This window comes from Coregonus clupeaformis, chromosome 6, assembly GCF_020615455.1.
Source record: "Coregonus clupeaformis isolate EN_2021a chromosome 6, ASM2061545v1, whole genome shotgun sequence".
In the NCBI taxonomy this organism is placed as follows: domain Eukaryota; kingdom Metazoa; phylum Chordata; class Actinopteri; order Salmoniformes; family Salmonidae; genus Coregonus; species Coregonus clupeaformis.
In genome coordinates, this window is record NC_059197.1 from 13,402,896 (window position 1) to 13,424,000 (window position 21,105).

The 21,105-nt window shown below is 45.9% G+C and overlaps 1 protein-coding gene across 1 annotated transcript in view; it reads left to right on the forward strand.

Annotated features, from left to right (window-relative positions):
• Positions 1 to 16,311, forward strand: part of LOC121567684 (rho guanine nucleotide exchange factor TIAM1) — a 169,982-nt gene extending 153,671 nt beyond the window's left edge. Inside the window, exons 19-29 of the mRNA XM_041877898.2 lie at positions 2,673 to 2,741; positions 3,316 to 3,441; positions 4,315 to 4,423; positions 6,271 to 6,450; positions 10,005 to 10,123; positions 10,396 to 10,504; positions 10,879 to 10,937; positions 11,640 to 11,748; positions 13,477 to 13,564; positions 14,390 to 14,562; positions 14,735 to 16,311. Of these exons, the coding sequence (XP_041733832.2) occupies positions 2,673 to 2,741; positions 3,316 to 3,441; positions 4,315 to 4,423; positions 6,271 to 6,450; positions 10,005 to 10,123; positions 10,396 to 10,504; positions 10,879 to 10,937; positions 11,640 to 11,748; positions 13,477 to 13,564; positions 14,390 to 14,562; positions 14,735 to 15,354 (1,761 nt within the window). The 3' untranslated portion in view covers positions 15,355 to 16,311. The remainder of the gene's footprint in view (positions 1 to 2,672; positions 2,742 to 3,315; positions 3,442 to 4,314; positions 4,424 to 6,270; positions 6,451 to 10,004; positions 10,124 to 10,395; positions 10,505 to 10,878; positions 10,938 to 11,639; positions 11,749 to 13,476; positions 13,565 to 14,389; positions 14,563 to 14,734) is intronic.
• Positions 16,312 to 21,105: the final 4,794 nt, after the last annotated feature.

The following is a 21,105-nucleotide window of genomic DNA, read 5'->3' on the forward strand; positions in this document are numbered from 1 at the left end:
TTGTGGCTTCAGAAACATCCTTGGATCTGCCCATTCACTCCCATCAACTCACCTTCACTGCCAGCTCCGTCACCTGGATTCTCCTGCTTCCACATTTAAGTATTTAAATAAATACTCACCTTCATTCAACTCACCTTGTCCTGGTCTGCTTCTGGGTTCCGCTTTACAGAATCGTGACACTAAGAACCCGATGGTCACTCTGACAGAGCTCCAGAGTTCCTCTGTGGAGATGGGAGAACCTTCCAGAACGACAACCATCTCTGCAGCACTCCACCAATCAGGCCTTTATGGTAGAGTGGCCAGACGGAAGCCACTCCTCATTAAAAGGCACATGACAGCCCGCTTGGAATTTGCCAAAAGGCACCTAAAGGACTCTCAGACCATGAGAAACAAGATTCGCTGGTCTGATGAAACCAAGACAGAACACTTTGGCCTGAATGCCAAGCGTGGTGGTGGCAGTATCATGCTGTGGGGATGTTTTTCAGCGGCAGGGACTGGTAGACTAGTCAGGATTGAGGGAAAGATGAACGGAGCAATGTACAGAGAGATCCTTGATGAAAACCTGCTCCAGAGCGCTCAGGACCTCAGAGTGGGGTGAAGGTTCACCTTCCCACAGGACAACGACCCTAAGCACACAGCCAAGATAACACAGGAGTGGCATCAGGACAAGTCTCTGAATGTCCTTGAGTGGCCCAGCCAGAGCCCGGACTTGAACCCGATCGAACATCTCTGGAGAGACCTGAAAATAGCTGTGCAGCGACGCTCCCCATCCAACCTGACAGCGCTTGAGAGGAAATACAAGTGTGCCAAGCTTGTAGCGTCATACCCAAGAAGACTCGAGGCTGTAATCGCTGCCAAAGGTGCTTCAACAAAGTACTGAGTAAAGGGTCTGAATACTTATGTAAATGTGATATTTCAGTAATTTTTTTAAAATAAATGTGCAATCATTTCTAAAAACCTGTTTTTGCTTTGTCATTATGGGGTATTGTGTGTAGATTGATGAGGGGGAAAAAACGATTTAATTCGTAACAAAATGTAACAAAATGTGGAAAATGTCAAGGGGTCTGAATACTTTCCGAATGCACTGTATGTAATCTGATCTAACTAGAAACAGAGATCTCAATACATATGTAATCTGATCTAACTAGAAACAGTGATCTCAATACATACACTATATATACAAAAGTATGTGTACACCCCTTCAAATTTGTGGATTCGGCTATTTCATCCGCACAGCCATGCAATCTCCATAGACAAACATTGGCAGTAGAATGGCCTTACTGAAGAGCTCAGTGACATTCAACGTGGCAACGTCAGAAGATGCCACCTTTCCAACAAGTCAGTTCATCAAATTTCTGCCCTGCTAGAGCTGTCCCAGTCAACTGTAAGTGCTGTTATTGTGAAGTGGAAACATCTAGGAGCAACAAAGTCTCAGCCGCAAAGTGGTTAGCCACCCAAGCTCACAGAACGGGACCGCTGAAGCGCGTAGCGCATAAAAATCGTCTGTCCTCGGTTGCAACACTCACTACCGAGTTCCAAACTGCCTCTGGAAGCAACCTCAGCATGAAATGAGTTTCCATGGCCGAGCAGCCGCACACAAGCCTAAGATCACCATGTGCAATGCCAAGCGTCGGCTGGAGTGGTGTAAAGATTGCCCCCATTGGACTCTGGAGCAGTTGAAACGCGTTCTCTGGAGTGATGAATCACGCTTCACCATCTGGCAGTCCGACGGACGAATCTGTGTTTGGCGGATGCCAGGAGAACGCTACCTGCTCCATTGCATAGTGCTAACTGTAAAGTTTGGTGGAGGAGGAATAATGGTCTGGGGCTGTTTTTCATGGTTCGGGCTAGGCCCCTTAGTTCCTGTGAAGGGAAATCTTAACACTACAGCATACAATGACATTCTAGACGATTCTGTGCTTTCAACTTTGTGGCAACAGTTTGGGGAAGGCCCTTTACTGTTTCAGCATGACAATGCCCCCGTGCACAAAGCGAGGTCCATACAGAAATGGTTTGTCGAGATCGGTGTGGAAGAACTTGACTGGCCTACACAGAGCCCTGACCTCAACCCCATCTAACACCTTTGGGATGAATTGGAACGCTTGACTGCAAGCCAGGCCTAATCGCCCAACATCAGTGCCCGACCTCACTAATGCTCTTGTGGCTGAATGGAAGCAAGTCCCCCGCAGCAATATTCCAACATAGAGGGGAAAGCTGTTATAGCAGCAAAAGGGGGACCAACTCTGTATTAATGCCCATGATTTTGGAATGAGATGTTCGACGAGCAGGTGTCCACATACATTTGGTCATGTAGTGTATGTAATCTGATCTAACTAGAAACAGAGACACTTTAACAAACCCAGTCAGTGTGAGACCTACACAATAAAGGATCTATATATTTACATGTGATTAGGAACTGTATTATTTGCCAGTTGATGTATAGTACAGCTTGATGACTTTAATGACTTGTGACCTGAGATGTGGCCAGAGTCTTTTCTATTCTCCCTCTCCATGTGTGTACATATCCATGAGGTGACATCCAGTGGTCGGTGTGTGTGCGACCGTATGTGTGTTTTTGTGTGTGCATGTGTCTCCACCCCATCCCCAATCAATGGGTGTTTGAGTGTGCGTCCAGCACCCTAATCAAGCCTAAAATCACTCTTGTCTTGCAGGATCTTAATTGTCTCATTGGGAGGTACTTGACCCCCCTGCAGAAGGAGACCTGCCTCACTCAGGACGAGGTATGACACACACAGTGGGAGAGATACTGGAGCTGCCTTGTAAATGTCTCTGGTGCTAACACTTTTTTTTTTGTAGAATGGCTGTTGCGTAACCATGTACAGGCTGTGCTGTGTGTAGGAGGAAGAGAGAGAGAGAGAGAGAGAGAGAGAGAGAGAGAGAGAGAGAGAGAGAGAGAGAGAGAGAGAGAGAGAGAGAGAGAGAGAGAGAGAGAGAGAGAGAGAGAGAGAGAGAGAGAGAGAGAGAGAGAGAGAGAGAGAGAGAGAGAGAGAGAGAGAGAGAGGTTTAAAGAGGGAACAGAAAGGGATAAATATAAGGCTGAGACTGTGATGTTGATGGAACACAGATGGTTCTATTGCTTTAATAGGATCGCCTCACTTCAACACCCTCACTGCTGCTTCCCAAATGGCACCCTATCTCCTATCAAGTGCACTACATTTGACCAGGGCTCATAAGGCTCTCATCAAAAGTAGTGCACTATATAGAATGTAGAATATGTAATAGGGCACTTGAGTTGTAATTTGTTGATATATTGTGAAATAATATATTTCCCTCCTTCCTTTTGTGCGGCTCCAGCTGGACATTCTGATTGGGAACCTGCCGGAGATGGTGCAGTTCCAGGTGGAATTCCTGAAGACTCTAGAAGACGGGACCAGATTGGTTCCAGACCTGGAGAAGCTGGAGAGAGTGGACCAATTCAAGGTACAAAATAACACCCAGCCTGGTACCAAATAACAGCCTGCCTGGAACCAATTAACACCCAACCTGGTACCAAATAACACCCAGCCTGGTACCAAATAACACCCAGCCTAGTACCAAATAACACCCAGCCTGGAACCAATTAACACCCAACCTGGAACCAATTAACACCCAACCTGGAACCAAATAACACCCAGCCTGGTACCAAATAACACCCTGCCTGGAACCAAATAACACCTAGCCTGGTACCAAATAACACCCAGCCTGGTACCAAATAACACCCTGCCTGGAACCAAATAACACCCTGCCTGGAACCAAATAACACCCAGCCTGGAACCAAATAACACCCAGCCTGGAACCAAATAACACCCAGCCTGGAACCAAATAACACCCAGCCTGGAACCAAATAACACCCAGCCTGGTACCAAATAACACCCAGCCTGGAACCAAATAACACCCAGCCTGGTACCAAATAACACCCAGCCTGGAACCAAATAACACCCAGCCTGGTACCAAATAACACCCTGCCTGGAACCAAATAACACCCTGCCTGGAACCAAATAACACCCAGCCTGGTACCAAATAACACCCAGCCTGGAACCAAATAACACCCAGCCTGGTACCAAATAACACCCAGCCTGGTACCAAATAACACCCAGCCTGGTACCAAATAACACCCAGCCTGGTACCAAATAACACCCAGCCTGGTACCAAATAACACCCTGCCTGGTACCAAATAACACCCAGCCTGGTACCAAATAACACCCAGCCTGGAACGAGGACTTCAATTGACTGTGGAACCTACATCTGACATTTTAACTGGCCGCCGCAACCAAAACACATTGTGTAACCACGACTCTCTCCTCTCCTTCTCAGAAAATCCTCTTCTCTCTAGGAGGTTCCTTCCTGTACTATGCAGACCGTTTTAAGATCTACAGTGCGTTCTGCGCCAGTCACACCAAAGTCCCCAAGGTGCTCGTAAAGGGTGAGTTAAACACAGTTAGTGTGTGTGTGCTTGTGTGTGTGTGCTTGTGTGTGTGTGTGTGTGCTTGTGTGTGTGCGTGTGTGTGTGCTTGTGTGCGTGTGTGTGTGCGTGTGTGTGTGTGTGTGTGTGTGCTTGTGTGTGTGTGCTTGTGTGCTTGTGTGTGTGTGTGCTTGTGTGTTTGCTTGTGTGTGTGTGTGTGTGTGTGTGTGTGCTGTGTGTGTGTGTGTGTGCTTGTGTGCTTGTGTGTGTGTGCTTGTGTGTGTGTGTGTGTGTGTGTGCTTGTGTGTGTCCAAGCTTCTCATAAAGGGTGTGTATATCACAGTTAAAACCTGAAGCATTCCTCCCTGGCACCTCTGGTGTTTCCACTGACCCGACCTGCTCCACCCTGCACTACAGAGATGGGCTGCCCCACATGATACAGAAATATCTCATTTACATAGGTATTCACAGCCCTGAGTCAAAACATGTTAAAATCACCTTTGGCAGCGATTACAGCTGTGTCTTTCTGGGTAAGTCTCTAAGAGCTTTCCACACCTGGATTGTACAATATAAGCCCATTATTATTTTAAAAATTCTTCAAGCTCTGTCAAATTGGTTGTTGATCATTGCTAGACAACCATTTTCAAGTCTTGCCATATATTTTCAAGCAGATTTAATTAAGTCCAAACTGTAACTCGGCCACTCAGGAACATTCACTATTTTCTTGGTAAGCAACGCCAGTATAGATTTGGCCTTGTGTTTTAGGTTATTGTCCTGCTGAAAGGTGAATTCATCTCCCAGTGTCTGTTGTAAAGCGTACTGAACCAGGTTTTCCTCTAGGATTTTGCCTGTGCTTAGCTCCATTCTGTTAATTTTTTATCCTGGAAAACTCCCCAGTTCTTAACGATTACAAGCATACCCATAACATGATGCAGCCACCACTATGCTTGAAAATATGGAGAGTGGTACTTAGTAATGTGTTGTATTGGATTTGCCCCAAAACATAACACCTTGTATTCCTGACAAAAAGTTAATTACTTTGCCACATTTTTTGCTGTGGTACTTTAATACCTTGTTGCAAACAGGATACATGTTTTGGAGTATTTTTATTCTGTACAGGCTTCCTTCTTTTCACTCTGTCAATTAGGTTAGTATTGTGGAGTAACTACAATGTTGTTGATCCATCCTCAGTTTTCTCCTATCACAGCCATTCAACTCTTAACTGTTTTAAAGTCACCATTTGCCTCATGGTGAAATCCATGAGCGGTTTCCTCCCTCTCAGTGTTGAATGACCTCTTCGTAGCTACAACAGAATGTGTTTCTTAGAACAGTGTTGAATGACCTCTTCATAGCTACAACAGAATGTGTTTCTTAGGACAGTGTTGCTCAACTCTGGTCCTTGAATACCCCCAAACTCTACCTCACACATTATTATTGGAACCCCGGACATACACACCCCTTATTTAACTATTCAAGGGCCAGATGATTTTCTAAAGATCACTTATTAGGAGCAGCAAACATACTTTGGGTCCAGTTCCTGTGAATAGGAGGAAGAGGCGTGACGTCTTCTGCATGATAAAAATATATAATTGATTGTAAATCCATTAAAAAAATAGAGTGATGTTTCGGTCGTAGACCTTTATCAGACAAAGGTTTGGCTGTATATTACACTCCCCTTTACTCTGCTTCCAGCTAAGACAGAAGAGAAAGTGTTGTTCTTTAATTACCTTTATTAACAGATCACATGGTAGCAGCAGACAGTCAAGGGGCTTCTTTATGTTGGATCTTATTTAATAGTCCAGCTCTTCTGAAACGTTTTGGAGGTTATGTGTGTAAAACCTTCTCTCCTCCCATCTCATTGCGTCTAGCTAAGACCGATGCAGACTTCAAGGCGTTTCTGGAAGAGAGGAACCCTAAACAGCAACACTCCTCCACCCTGGAGTCCTACCTGATCAAACCCATCCAGAGAGTCCTGAAGTACCCACTACTACTGAGGGAGCTGTACTCGCTGACTGACCCTGAGAGTGAAGAACACTATCACCTGAATGGTAAGGAGGGAGGGGGGAGGGAGGGAGCTGTACTCACTGACTGATCCTGACAGTGAAGAACACTATCACCTGAATGGGGAGGAGGGAGGGGTATGTATATGTATGTGTATGTGTATATACAGTGGGGAGAACAAGTATTTGATACACTGCCGATTTTGCAGGTTTTCCTACTTACAAAGCATGTAGAGGTCTGTAATTTTTTATCATAGGTACACTTCAACTGTGAGAGACGGAATCTAAAACAAAAATCTAGAAAATCACATTGTATGATTTTTAAGTAATTAATTTGCATTTTATTGCATGACATAAGTATTTGATCACTTACCAACCAGTAAGAATTCCGGCTCTCACAGACCTGTTAGTTTTTCTTTAAGAAGCCCTCCTGTTCTCCACTCATTACCTGTATTAACTACACCTGTTTGAACTCGTTACCTGTATAAAAGACACCTGTCCACACACTCAATCAAACAGACTCCAACTTCTCCACAATGGCCAAGACCAGAGAGCTGTGTAAGGACATCAGGGATAAAATTGTAGACCTGCACAAGGCTGGGATGGGCTACAGGACAATCGGCAAGCAGCTTGGTGAGAAGGCAACAACTGTTGGTGCAATTATTAGAAAATGGAAGAAGTTCAAGATGACGGTCAATCAACCTCGGTCTGGGGCTCCATGCAAGATCTCACCTCGTGGGGCATCAATGATCATGAGGAAGGTGAGGGATCAGCCCAGAACTACACGGCAGGACCTGGTCAATGACCTGAAGAGAGCAGGGACCACAGTCTCAAAGAAAACCATTAGTAACACACTACGGCGTCATGGATTAAAATCCTGCAGCGCATGTAAGGTCCCCCTGCTCAAGCCAGCGCATGTCCAGGCCCGTCTGAAGTTTGCCAATGACCATCTGGATGATCCAGAGGAGGAATGGGAGAAGGTCATGTGGTCTGATGAGACAAAAATAGAGCTTTTTGGTCTAAACTCCACTCGCCGTGTTTGGAGGAAGAAGAAGGATGAGTACAACCCCAAGAACACCATCCCAACCGTGAAGCATGGAGGTGGAAACATAATTCTTTGGGGATGCTTTTCTGCAAAGGGGACAGGACGACTGCACCGTATTGAGGGGAGGATGGATGGGGCCATGTATCGCGAGATCTTGGCCAACAACCTCCTTCCCTCAGTAAGAGCATTGAAGATGGGTCGTGGCTAAGTCTTCCAGCATGACAACGACCCAAAACACACAGCCAGGGCAACTAAGGAGTGGCTCCGTAAGAAGCATCTCAAGGTCCTGGAGTGACCTAGCCAGTCTCCAGACCTGAACCCAATAGAAAATCTTTGGAGAGAGCTGAAAGTCCGTATTGCCCAGCGACAGCCCCGAAACCTGAAGGATCTGGAGAAGGTCTGTATGGAGGAGTGGGCCAAAATCCCTGCTCCAGTGTGTGCAAACCTGGTCAAGACCTACAGGAAACGTATGATCTCTGTAATTGCAAACAAAGGTTTCTGTACCAAATATTAAGTTCTGCTTTTCTGATGTATCAAATACTTATGTCATGCAATAAAATGCAAATTAATTACTTAAAAATCATACAATGTGATTTTCTGTATTTTTGTTTTAGATTCCGTCTCTCACAGTTGAAGTGTACCTATGATAAAAATTACAGACCTCTACATGCTTTGTAAGTAGGAAAACCTGCAAAATTGGCAGTGTGTCAAATACTTGTTCTCCCCACTGTATGTGTGTAGGTATGTGTATGTATGTGTATGTGTATATACAGTGGGGAGAACAAGATTTGATCACATTGTATGATTTTTAAGTAATTCATTTGCATTTTATTGCATGACATAAGTATTTGATACATCAGAAAAGCAGAACTTAATATTTGGTACAGAAACCTTTGTTTGCAATTACAGAGATCATACGTTTCCTGTAGGTCTTGACCAGGTTTGCACACACTGCAGCAGGGATTTTGGCCCACTCCTCCATACAGACCTTCTCCAGATCCCTCAGGTTTCGGGGCTGTCGCTGGGCAAGTGTCCAAACACGGCGAGTGGAGTTTAGATCAAAAAGCTCTATATTTGTCTAATCAGACCACATGACCTTCTCCCATTCCTCCTCTGGATCATCCAGATGGTCATTGGCAAACTTCAGACGGGCCTGGACATGCACTGGCTTGAGCAGGGTGACCTTGCGAGCGCTGCAGGATTTTAATCCATGACGGCATAGTGTGTTACTAATGGTTTTCTTTGAGACTGTGGTCCCAGCTCTCTTCAGGTCATTGACCAGGTCCTGCCATGTAGTTCTGGGCTGATCCCTCACCTTCCTCATGATCATTGATGCCCCACGAGGTGAGATCTTGCATGGAGCCCCAGACCGAGGGTGATTGACCGTCATCTTGAACTTCTTCCATTTTCTAATAATTGCGCCAACAGTTGTTGCCTTCTCACCAAGCTGCTTGCCTATTGCCCTGTAGCCCATCCCAGCCTTGTGCAGGTCTACAATTTTATCCCTGATGTCCGTACACAGCTCTCTGGTCTTGGCCATTGTGGAGAAGTTGGAGTCTGTTTTATTGAGTGTGTGGACAGGTGTCTTTTATACAGGTAACGAGTTCAAACAGGTGCAGTTAATACAGGTAATGAGTGGAGAACAGGAGGGCTTCTTAAAGAAAAACTAACAGGTCTGTGAGAGCCGGAATTCTTACTGGTTGGTAGGTGATCAAATACTTATGTCATGCAATAAAATGCAAATTAATTTCTTAAAAATCATACAATGTGATTTTCTAGATTTTTGTTTTAGATTCCGTCTCTCACAGTTGAAGTGTACCTATGATAAAAATTACAGACCTCTACATGCTTTGTAAGTAGGAAAACCTGAAAAATCGGCAGTGTATCAAATACTTGTTCTCCCCACTGTGTGTATATATATATATATATATATATATATATATATATATATATATATATATATATATAAAACATGGGGATTGGAAGTGATGCAGACAATTACATTGATGGAAGTTACAATCTATCTGCAATATTAAGCTGAAAAAAGGAGGGAGGGGGGAGGTATATGTGACAATAAAACATATATTTTGTGTGAATGGGATTAGGGTTATTAGGGTTATTAGGGTTGTTAGGGTTATTAGGGTTATTAGGGTTGTTAGGGTTGTTAGGGTTATTGGGGTTATTAGGGTTGTTAGGGTTATTAGGGTTATTAGGGTTGTTAGGGTTATTAGGGTTATTAGGGTTATTAGGGTTGTTAGGGTTATTAGGGTTGTTGGGTTATTAGGGTTATTGGGGTTATTAGGGTTGTTAGGGTTATTAGGGTTGTTAGGGTTGTTAGGGTTGTTAGGGTTATTAGGGTTGTTAGGGTTATTAGGGTTATTATGGTTATTAGGGTTATTAGGGTTGTTAGGGTTATTAGGGTTATTAGGGTTGTTAGGGTTATTAGGGTTGTTAGGGTTATTAGGGTTATTAGGGTTGTTAGGGTTATTAGGGTTATTAGGGTTATTAGGGTTAGTATAATAATGATCCTCTTCTCTTCTCTCTGCATCCTGTCCAGTTGCTATGAAGGCCATGAACAAGGTGGCCAGTCACATCAATGAGATGCAGAAGATCCACGAGGAGTTTGGGTTGGTGTTTGACCAGCTCATAGCGGAACAGAGTGGAGACAAGAAAGAGGTGCGGTTGTTGTTGGAAGTCTCCTCATGTTCTCCAGGTGTGTCTGTGGTGTCCAGTGGCTGTGTGGCTCAAATTACACCCCAACACCCAACACACTGTACTTCTTTAGAAAATTGCCATGGCTCTGGTCTAAGGAAGTGCACTATATAAGTGAATAAGGGGTGTCGTTTGAGAATTTCTCAGAGTATGTTGAGGGATTGCATTGCTGTAACATTGGTGTGTTGTTAATGTAACATTGGTGTGTTGTAACATGGTTGTGTTGTGTGTTCTAGGTTGCTGATCTGTCGATGGGTGACTTGCTGCTACACACCAGCGTAGCCTGGATCAACCCTCCCTCCTCCCTGGGCAAATGGAAGAAAGACCCCCAACTGGCTGCATTCAGTACGTTATAAGGACAAGACGTAGTGTGCATCCGATATGGCCTTCTCAGAACCATGCAGCTAATGTGGTGCTAGTTGTCTAGAACAGGACAAAGCTACTTAGAACCTTCTCTAGATCCCTCTTAAACTGGCTGCCTGTTACATAAGGATACATGTACCACTCTGTCTAATGACAGACGTAGTGTCCCAAATGGCACCCTTATTCCATATATAGTGCACTACTTTTGACCACAGCCCATTTGGGACTGAGCGCAAGCCTGCTCACTCAATTAACATAATACTATATTATGGTAGCTTATTCATGTATTTGAAAAAGTATTACTCAAACACTGAAATCTTTCTGCTAACCCTTTCATCACCCTCTTCATGGTTCAGTCTTCAGAACAGCCGTGGTGTTTGTGTGTAAGGACGGCTCCAAGCAGAAGAAGAAAATGGTGAGTTCCATCTCTTAATACAACCCACGTTCAACCATGGTTTCTGTGAATCCTACCAGTCTTAATACAACCCACGTTCAACCATGGTTTCTGTGAATCCTACCAGTCTTAATACAACCCACGTTCAACCATGGTTTCTGTGAATCCTACCAGTCTTAATACAACCCACGTTCAACCATGGTTTCTGTGAATCCTACCAGTCTTAATACAACCCACGTTCAACCATGGTTTCTGTGAATCCTACCAGTGATATTCCATTCCCATCAAGTGGTTCTAATATATTTGGTTTTGTTGAAGCACCACTTCCATAACTAGTCCAGTGGGTCAGTGGTACCTTCCATAACTAGTCCAGTGGGACAGTGGTACCTTCCATAACTAGTCCAGTGGGACAGTGGTACCTTCCATAACTAGTCCAGTGGGACAGTGGTACCTTCCATAACTAGTCCTGCGGGTCAGTGGTACCAGCTGATGTATTTTAAAACGCATATCACACAGCCATCTAAACCAACCTGCAGCTCACATGACAAAAATGTACTAAAATTGTCACACCCCTGTAACTTATAAACGTAGAAAGGCTTTATAGAGCATTCATAAAGTCTTCATAAGCACTACATAAATGCTTTGGCAATCATTTATGCGTCTGTTTGGGTGCGTAGCTGTCTGTTTGGGTTCGTATCTAAGGTCTATCTGTGTGTCTCTCAGGGTGGCTCCCATCGAGTGTCGTCAGTCTCGTCTGAAGACAAGGACCCATTCCGCTTCCGTCACATGATCTCCACAGACACCCTCCAAGTCCGAGCCCTCAATAACCAAGGTACAGTTCAATATATAGCCCTCAATAACCAAGGTACAGTTCAATATAGAGCCCTCAATAACCAAGGTACAGTCCAGTTCAATATAGAGCCCTCAATAACCAAGGTACAGTTCAATGTAGAGCCCTCAATAACCAAGGTACAGTTCAATATAGAGCCCTCAATAACCAAGGTACAGTTCAATATAGAGCCCTCAATAACCAAGGTACAGTACAGTTCAATATAGAGCCCTCAATAACCAAGGTACAGTTCAATATAGAGCCCTCAATAACCAAGGTACAGTTCAATATAGAGCCCTCAATAACCAAGGTACAGTTCAATATAGAGCCCTCAATAACCAAGGTACAGTTCAATATAGAGCCCTCAATAACCAAGGTACAGTTCAATATAGAGCCCTCAATAACCAAGGTACAGTTCAATATAGAGCCCTCAATAACCAAGGTACAGTTCAATATAGAGCCCTCAATAACCAAGGTACAGTTCAATGTAGAGCCCTCAATAACCAAGGTACAGTTCAATATAGAGCCCTCAATAACCAAGGTACAGTTCAATATAGAGCCCTCAATAACCAAGGTACAGTTCAATATAGAGCCCTCAATAACCAAGGTACAGTTCAATATAGAGCCCTCAATAACCAAGGTACAGTTCAATGTAGAGCCCTCAATAACCAAGGTACAGTTCAATATAGAGCCCTCAATAACCAAGGTACAGTTCAATATAGAGCCCTCAATAACCAAGGTACAGTACAGTTCAATATAGAGCCCTCAATAACCAAGGTACAGTTCAATATAGAGCCCTCAATAACCAAGGTACAGTTCAATATAGAGCCCTCAATAACCAAGGTACAGTACAGTTCAATATAGAGCCCTCAATAACCAAGGTACAGTTCAATATAGAGCCCTCAATAACCAAGGTACAGTTCAATATAGAGCCCTCAATAACCAAGGTACAGTACAGTTCAATATAGAGCCCTCAATAACCAAGGCACAGTTCAATATAGAGCCCTCAATAACCAATGTAGAGTTCAATATAGAGCCCTCAATAACCAAGGTACAGTACAGTTCAATATAGAGCCCTCAATAACCAAGGTACAGTTCAATATAGAGCCCTCAATAACCAAGGTACAGTTCAATATAGAGCCCTCAATAACCAAGGTACAGTTCAATATAGAGCCCTCAATAACCAAGGTACAGTTCAATATAGAGCCCTCAATAACCAAGGTACAGTTCAATATAGAGCCCTCAATAACCAAGGTACAGTTTAATATAGAGCCCTCAATAACCAAGGTACAGTACACTCAACCATGCTGATGAATCCTGTTACAGTTTATTAATGCATTATTTGAGTCATTTGGTACACACTTAAGACTCAACCATTCCTGTATTGACTTGTAATGTTATTCTCTGTCTGAATAGACATGATGTTCTTTGTAATGTTATTTTCTTTCTGAATAGACATGATGTTCTTTGTAATGTTCTTCTCTTTCTGAATAGACATGATGTTCTTTGTAATGTTCTTCTCTTTATGAATAGACATGATGTTCTTTGTAATGTTCTTCTCTTTATGAATAGACATGATGTTCTTTGTAATGTTGTTCTCTTTATGAATAGACATGATGTTCTTTGTAATGTTCTTCTCTGACACGATGGAGTGAGATAAAGATAGTCAGTGACTACAAATGAGTTGTTCTGTTCTGTACGTGAGGTCATAACTCTGTGTGTTCCATGCAGACGGAGAGGGCTCTGCCGTGTGTGAGATCGTCCACGTCAAGTCCGAGTCAGAAGGACGGCCGGAGAGGACATTCCACCTGTGCTGCAGGTGAGCCTCCTCATCCAACTGATGGCATGTCCGTCAGTCCTGACCGAAGGCAACAATGACGTTAAGTCACTGATTTATTTTGGAAACACCCTCAATAGCTTTTAATCGTTTTCATTTTAAATATATTTTCTTCATATTTAATTCATTAATATAGCTCCTTTCCAGATGCCGAAAGAGCTATTAGAAGGGAAACTCCTTGATGCTGATTAATGCTGTGGCTGTAGGCCTATATATGTCTTAACGATCTGAGAATGTTTTAATTATCCTACCAATTAAATAAATCAAATCAAATCAAATGTTATTTGTCACATGCGCAGATAAGAGCGTCTGCTAAATGACAAAAATAAAAAAATAAAAAAATATGTGCTGGGGTACAGGTTAGTCAAGGTAATTTGTACATGTAGGTGGGGGGGTCAATGTAAATAGTCTGGGTGGCCATTTGCGTAATTGTTCAGCTGTCTTATGGCTTGGGGGTAGAAGCTGTTAAGAAGCCTTTTGGACCTAGACTTGGCGCTCCGGTACCGTTTGCCGTGCGGTAGCAGAGAGAACAGTCTATGACTTGGGTGACTGGAGTCTTTGACAATTCTTTGGGCCTTCATCTGACACCGCCTGGTATATAGGTCCTGGATGGCAGGAAGCTTGGCCCCAGTGATGTACTGGGCCATACGCACTACCCTCTGTAGTGCCTTACGGTCAGATGCCGAGCAATTGCCATACCAGGCGGTGATGCAACCGGTCAAGATGCTCTCGATGGTGCAGCTGTAGAACTTTTTGAGGATCTCGGGACCCATGCCAAATCTTTTTTCAAATCTCTCTCTCGTCCAGTTCTGTGGACAGTAAGAAGGACTTCCTGAAGGCAGTCCACTCCATCCTAAGAGATAAACAACGACGTCAACTGATGAAGACAGAGTCTCTACCTCCCAACCAGCAGTATGTCCCCTTCGGAGGCAAACGCCTCTGTGCCCTGAAGGGAGCCAGACCTGCCATGAACAGAACAGGTGGGGTGAGATGGGGGGCGTGTGTGTGCTTGTGTGATTAAAGTAGGTAAACGCTAACAACTAGCTTACGCTGTGTATATGTTATATCTCATCTATTGTTGTTGAAGCAAGGTTGTTATCTAATCAATTCATCCCACTGGAACCATGATGTCTGTTTCTCTTCCCTCTGCAGTGTCAGACCCGGCGCGGACCCTGGGCCGGAGGAAGCTGGTGCGGAACCGTTTCACCATCGACACAGACATTGTCTTCGACGGCGAGCCAGACCAGGAGTCCCCACTGTCCCCTGAAGAGCCTGAGGGACAGGGACAAAGGGAAGGACAGGGAAAGGAACAGGGGGAGGTGCAGGCTACAGACTTGGGGGAGGTGCAGGCAGGGGATACAGACCGCTGGGTGGAGGAGCAGTTTGACCTTGAATGCTACGAGGAGGAGCAGGCGGCGCAGAAGGAGACGCAGGTGGAAGGAGGAGGTGACGTTAAAGAAACAGACATCCTTAGTGATGATGATGATTTCTGCCAGTCTGTCAGAGGACCATCCACTGAATCACCGTCCAACACAGACCTAGAGGGGCCTGTAGGGGGCCTGTCCCTGGGAGAGGAAGGCCAACAGGGGGGCCATAAACACCACCAGCCCCAGGGAGCCACGGGGACCACCACCCCAGGGATGAGACTTTCCCACCTGGGGAAGCAGTGTGTCCTGGCTGGGATGAGCGTGGATGACCAGCGGGCTGAGGACATCTGGGTACGCAGGGAGAACTGTCCCCTGGACGTTGATGCTGTGACACAACAGAGCTAGACTAGAAGACCAGCAGACAGTTACAGACAGTGTCTCACCACTCAGACAGAGAGCTTTACATTAGTTACAAATGGCACCCTTTTCCTTATTTAGTGCACTTCTTTTGACCAGGGCCCATAGGGAGCATACCATAGCGGAGCGCCAAGTAGTGCACTATATAGGGAATAGGATGCCATTTGGGACGCAAACATGAGCTTCAAGACGAGACGATCAGTGAACTTTCAATCAATCAATCCACACCCATCAAGAACACATGTGCATAGACATGCATGGCACAGCTACTTCAAGCTACTACATCGCCTCCTTGTCAGTGTGCTTGAATGCATTGTTTTGTACAGTGTACAGATAGACTGGTGAACCTCAAACCGAAGCCCTCTAATGGGAGCAATACTGGAATACAGGGAGAGGAGGGATCTTATCCAATAAACCAATCATACGGCGACATGGAGGGGGTCTAATCCAATCATATGGTGACGTGGAGGCCAAGCTGTGAAAGACTGACTGAGTGGCTGGTTGACTGGCTGGCTCACTGTCTGATGGTACAATCATGGACCCTAATCAATACTGTTGCTTGGCATGGTTTGATTCCTGGGGTACTATAGGTTCCTGATTATTGTTGCCAAATGTGGGTATTTGTTGTGAACACATGAAACGCAACGTTATCACTATAACTACTGTTCCCTGAAGGAGGGAAACGAGGTACAACATACTTCGGTTGAAGGATCTACAATCGCGCCTGACAAGGCCAATGAAATCCTTGCCTTGCTGGAAGCTGCGCCTTCCACAGGTGATAAGCGTGAGGCTCGGATTCATTCCTTCAATTTAATACCGCTCTTCACCGAGGCCAGGAACGGGCGGTGCGGGCCAAACAGGTGTTGTACCTCGTTTCCCTCCTTCAGGGAACAGTAGTTATAGTCATAACGTTATGTTCCCTTTCAGTCAATCAACTTCGGTACAACATTTTACATTTTACATTTTAGTCATTTAGCAGACGCTCTTATCCAGAGCGACTTACAGTTAGTGAGTGCATACATTATAATTTTTTTCATACTGGCCCCCCATGGGAATCGAATCCACAACCCTGGCGTTGCAAACGCCATGCTCTACTGAGCTACATCCCTGCCGGCCATTCCCTCCCCTACCCTGGACGACGCTGGGCCAATTGTGCGCCGCCCCATGGGTCTCCCGGTCACGGCCGGCTACGACAGAGCCTGGATTCGAACCAGGATCTCTAGTGGCACAGCTAGCACTGCGATGCAGTGCCTTAGAACATACTATGGGGAAATATAATCCCGCCCCAAACCGACCCTAACTGATACTAAATGACCAGACCACCCAGACCTGACCCCGCCAGGTGCAGCAGACCACCCAGACCTGACCCCGCCAGGTGCAGCAGACCACCCAGAACTGACCCCGCCAGGTGCAGCAGACCACCCAGAACTGACCCCAGTCTGGGTACTGCGCACACGGCGCGCTGCCTAGTGACTTTCCCCCGTCCCAGCTGTAAGCACACTGTGTGATATCCAATCGATAAAACCTCACTAAAGTGTGTGGTGATGCCCAACTCATCGCAGCACAAATATCTCCAACAGTCAATCCTTTAAACAACTCCCAAGACACTGCCAGACCCCTGGTGGAGTGGGCGCGTACACCGCTAGGTAGCCCTTGCCCCTTGCTGCTATACGCCAGGGAGATGGACTCCACAATCCAGTGGGAGAGACGCTGCTTAGATTAGCAAAACAGACAAAAAGCTGGTCACATAACCGGATATTCCAGGCCCGTGCGTAAAGTTCGTACCGGACACAGGGCATGTAACCTCCATTGCTCTTCAGAAGCAAAAGGAGGAGGTGAAAAGGGAAATAGCTCAAAAGCTAACGACATGTAGGACATAGCCATGACTTTTGGGGCAAAGGGTGCATTTGGATGCAACATCACCTTAGAGTCGCCCGGGGTGAACTGAGTACAGGAAGGGTGTACGGACAACGCGCAGAGATCCCCAACACGTTTAGCCGAGGCCAAAGCCATGAGCAGGGAGGTTTTTGTAGGAGAGGATCTTTTCAGATCCACCGACTCCAGAGGCTCAAAGTGGGCTACACACAGCGCCTCCAAAACCAGCGCCAAACAGCGCCAAATCCCATGTGGTCGCAATAGATTTAGAGACCGGTCTGAGATGTCGTACAACCTACCAGGAACCGCACCACCAGAAGGTGAGTCCCGGTGAGGCTTCGTCAATCCCCACATGGCTGAGATAGCAGACATGTACACTTTTAAAGTAGAGAATGCTCCTGTAGGAACATAAGGATGTCCCTCACAGAGCACTGAAAAGGAACAAGTCCTTTATCTTGCCACCAGAGCTCAAACGCTTGCCACTTATATGCATACAGCCCTCTCGTGGACGGAGAAGCCCTTACAGACTGAATGGTAGCAATAACATTTGATGGAAAACTCCTAGCCATCAGATTGGCCCCGTCGGGAGCCAGGCCCATAGGAACCAAATATCCTGCCAAATGATAGTTTCTACAGGTCCCCGCCTAAAAGGCGAATGATTTCCACGAACCAAGGCTGCCTGGGCCAACAGGGAGCCACAATAATTAATGGTAAGCTCTCCTTGTGCACCTTCTCCAGTGTGGGCTGAATCAGAACCACTGGCGGAAATGCGGAAAGGAGGGTCCGAGGCCACCGGTGTGACAGAGCGTCCGTTCCCAACAGACAAACTCTGGTCCCTCATCGAGAAAAATAGACGACACTGCGCATTTTCTCGCTATGCGTAAAGCTGTACGGTCGGCCCTGCTGAACCTCTTCCATATCTGGGCAACAACCTAGGGGAGTAGTCTCCACTCCTGAGGAGGAGGGCTCCCCTGGATAGCAGATCCGCACCCGAGTTGAGGCAACCAGGAACATGCACTGCCCGAAGTGAGAGAAAATGCGCATTGCTCCACAGCAACAGTGAGTGAGCCAAGGTGAGGAGGGGGAGGGACCGAGTCACCCCGTCTGTTGATGTATGCGCCTCAGTACACTGTCAGAAGTTCCAGGAAAAGCCTCTTTGAAAAGATGCTAGGTGAGAGGGACAAGCCGAACGGGAGTACCAAAAACTCATAGGCTATTGCCTCGTAATGGAATCTCAGGAACTTTCTGTGACTCGGGTACATGGGCACATGAAAGTACGCATCCTTAAGATCGATGGTGGTGAACCAATGGCCGGGACACACGGACTGTAACAGCCGCTGGTTTGTGAGCATCTTGAATTTGTGAACTAGACACACATGTCTAGAATGGGGCGTAAACCCCTGTCCCTTTTTGGAACCGGGAAATACCGTCTGTACCAGCCGTCCTGGGCTTTGGACAGAGGAACCACTCGTATTGCCTGTTTCTGGAGCAGGGAGGATATTTAATCCCTTAATACTTAATACTGGTGCTGAAGCCGGGGGAACAGTCGAAGTGATGATGCTGCAAAAACGGTGGGGGGGGGGAGAAATCGGTGCATCGAAGTACATCTGTCTGTCCCTCTCCAGCAACCAAAGATGACACTGTGCCACCACAGTCGCTGCCATGCTTTTCCCGAGCGCCGCCAGAACGGTACACCGGGACATGCGTAGAATGAAGTCGGCTGTAACACGGATCTCATCCAGGAGCTCTGCGTGGGGCTGACCTGCGGTTAAAGCCATGCCCAGCTCCACCAGCAACTCGGTCTGGTAGACCTGCAGCATAGTGACAGATAACAGGGATCAGCCGCCCCCACTGGAAGCCGAAAAGCACCAGTATTTGTTCAGTATTCACGCCCTTGTTTGCCAATGGGGCTAGTTAGCCAGCTAACTTGCCATCCCCACCCCCTCTATCCCTTCCAGATCCATGAAGGGGGCACAGCCATGCAGCATCTTTTTTTTTTTTTATGTACCCTTATTTTACCAGGTCAGTTGACTGAGAACACATTCTAATTTACAGCAACGACCTGGGGAATAGTTACAGGGGAGAGGAGGGGGACGAAAGAGCCAATTGGAAGCTGGGGATGATTAGGTGCCCATGATGGTATGAGGGCCAGATTGGGAATTTAGCCAGGACACTGGCTTAGCTGATTGTGGGTTGGACCAGGTTGTTGTCAATTCTTCTATGAAATCCAGAAACAGGGGGTAGGTAGGCGCTTGACTGTGACAGCCACAGGGGTCAGGTACTTCCCACCGAACCTTGATGACTTCTGCCACTGGGGTTGAACACGGCCACTTTACCTCCAAATGCATAGCCGCCTTGCGGCACAGTTCTATTAACGATGCGTTGGATACTAGGTTTTCCGCTGCTGCTCCCGTAGCGTGAGGAGGTGGCTGTCCCAGGAACAAAGTCCTCTTCATCACCCAAGATACCCCTGGAGCAGTCAAGAGACACCAAGTCGTCATCTGAACCTGGGCCCTGTATGTAAACAGCCGTCTCACTATGCCCCTGTTATTATACTAGTTCCACACCCAGTCTCTCTCTGCTTCCTGCACCTCAGTCTCAGGTGATATATCGGCATCCGGGAAAGGAAAGTCGCCATTGGTAACGCCAAGCTTCCTCAAGAATGCTACATGTCTTTCCAGGGAGTTCGCCCGCAGTACGTGGCAATGCGCACACTGATTGGTTCACGCGAGGGCCACCTGGGCATGTTCCAAGCCGAGACAAACTACGCAGAAATTATCTTTCAGAGAAATACTTTAACCGTATGACTGAGGGTATGATCTTCACCCCGAACCTGGCATAGCCATCGTCGTTTCAGTGGCTTTCTTAGCCATCTTACTCATTGTGCTAGCAAATTGAAGAAAGCTCATTGTTCGTGAATAGGAAGCTTTTGTGAAAAAAATTCAAACTTCAGCACACAACGTCCAGGGGGTGAGCACGCTCTACCACTAAGGGACAGTTTAGCTGGCGCAACTTAAGAAAGTCTTGTTTTCCAATTGTTTGTTTTAGTAGCGTGAATCGTTCCTGTTCACACCGAGGTGAAGAGAGGAATAACTGAAGGAATGAATCACCTGTGGAAGGCGGAGCTTCCAGTGAGGCGCGGATTGTGTTGGCCTTGTCAGGCGTGATTGTAGATCCTTCAACTGAAGTCGCGAGAGTGCGACTCCCCATAGTATGTTGAACTGAAGTTGACTGACTGAAAGGGAACCTTGCCTTTGTATCATAGTATATTATTTGAATCCTTCAAGAGATCAAGTTTTGAGGACTAGTCAAGTCTTCATTTTTATTCTATCAACACAGATACTTTTTGGAGCAGTTCACTTTCTTTGTTTTGTATATCATTTTGTTACCTCCTGTTTTGCAAACCGAAACCAGGCTAGCTTTTTAGTCGTCTTACAACTATTTTGTTTGTTCTCTGATGACATATAATAGCAGAATGATGTTTTATTACCACTGTTTTCACTGAGGCTAAGGGATTTCAATGGTCTTTTAAGTTAACAAAATCCTATTTTACTTGAATTGTCATATTATTCTTTTCGAATGTTTTTTGTTGTTGTTGTTGTTTTTTGTCAACCATGTTCCTTTACTGCTCTTCTGTCCACCAGTTCTGATTACTGCTCTTCTGTCCACCAGTTCTGATTACTGCTCTTCTGTCCACCAGTTCTGATTACTGCTCTTCTGTCCACCAGTTCTGATTACTGCTCTTCTGTCCACCAGTTCTGATTACTGCTCTTCTGTCCACCAGTTCTGATTACTGCTCTTCTGTCCACCAGTTCTGATTACTGCTCTTCTGTCCACCAGTTCTGATTACTGCTCTTCTGTCCA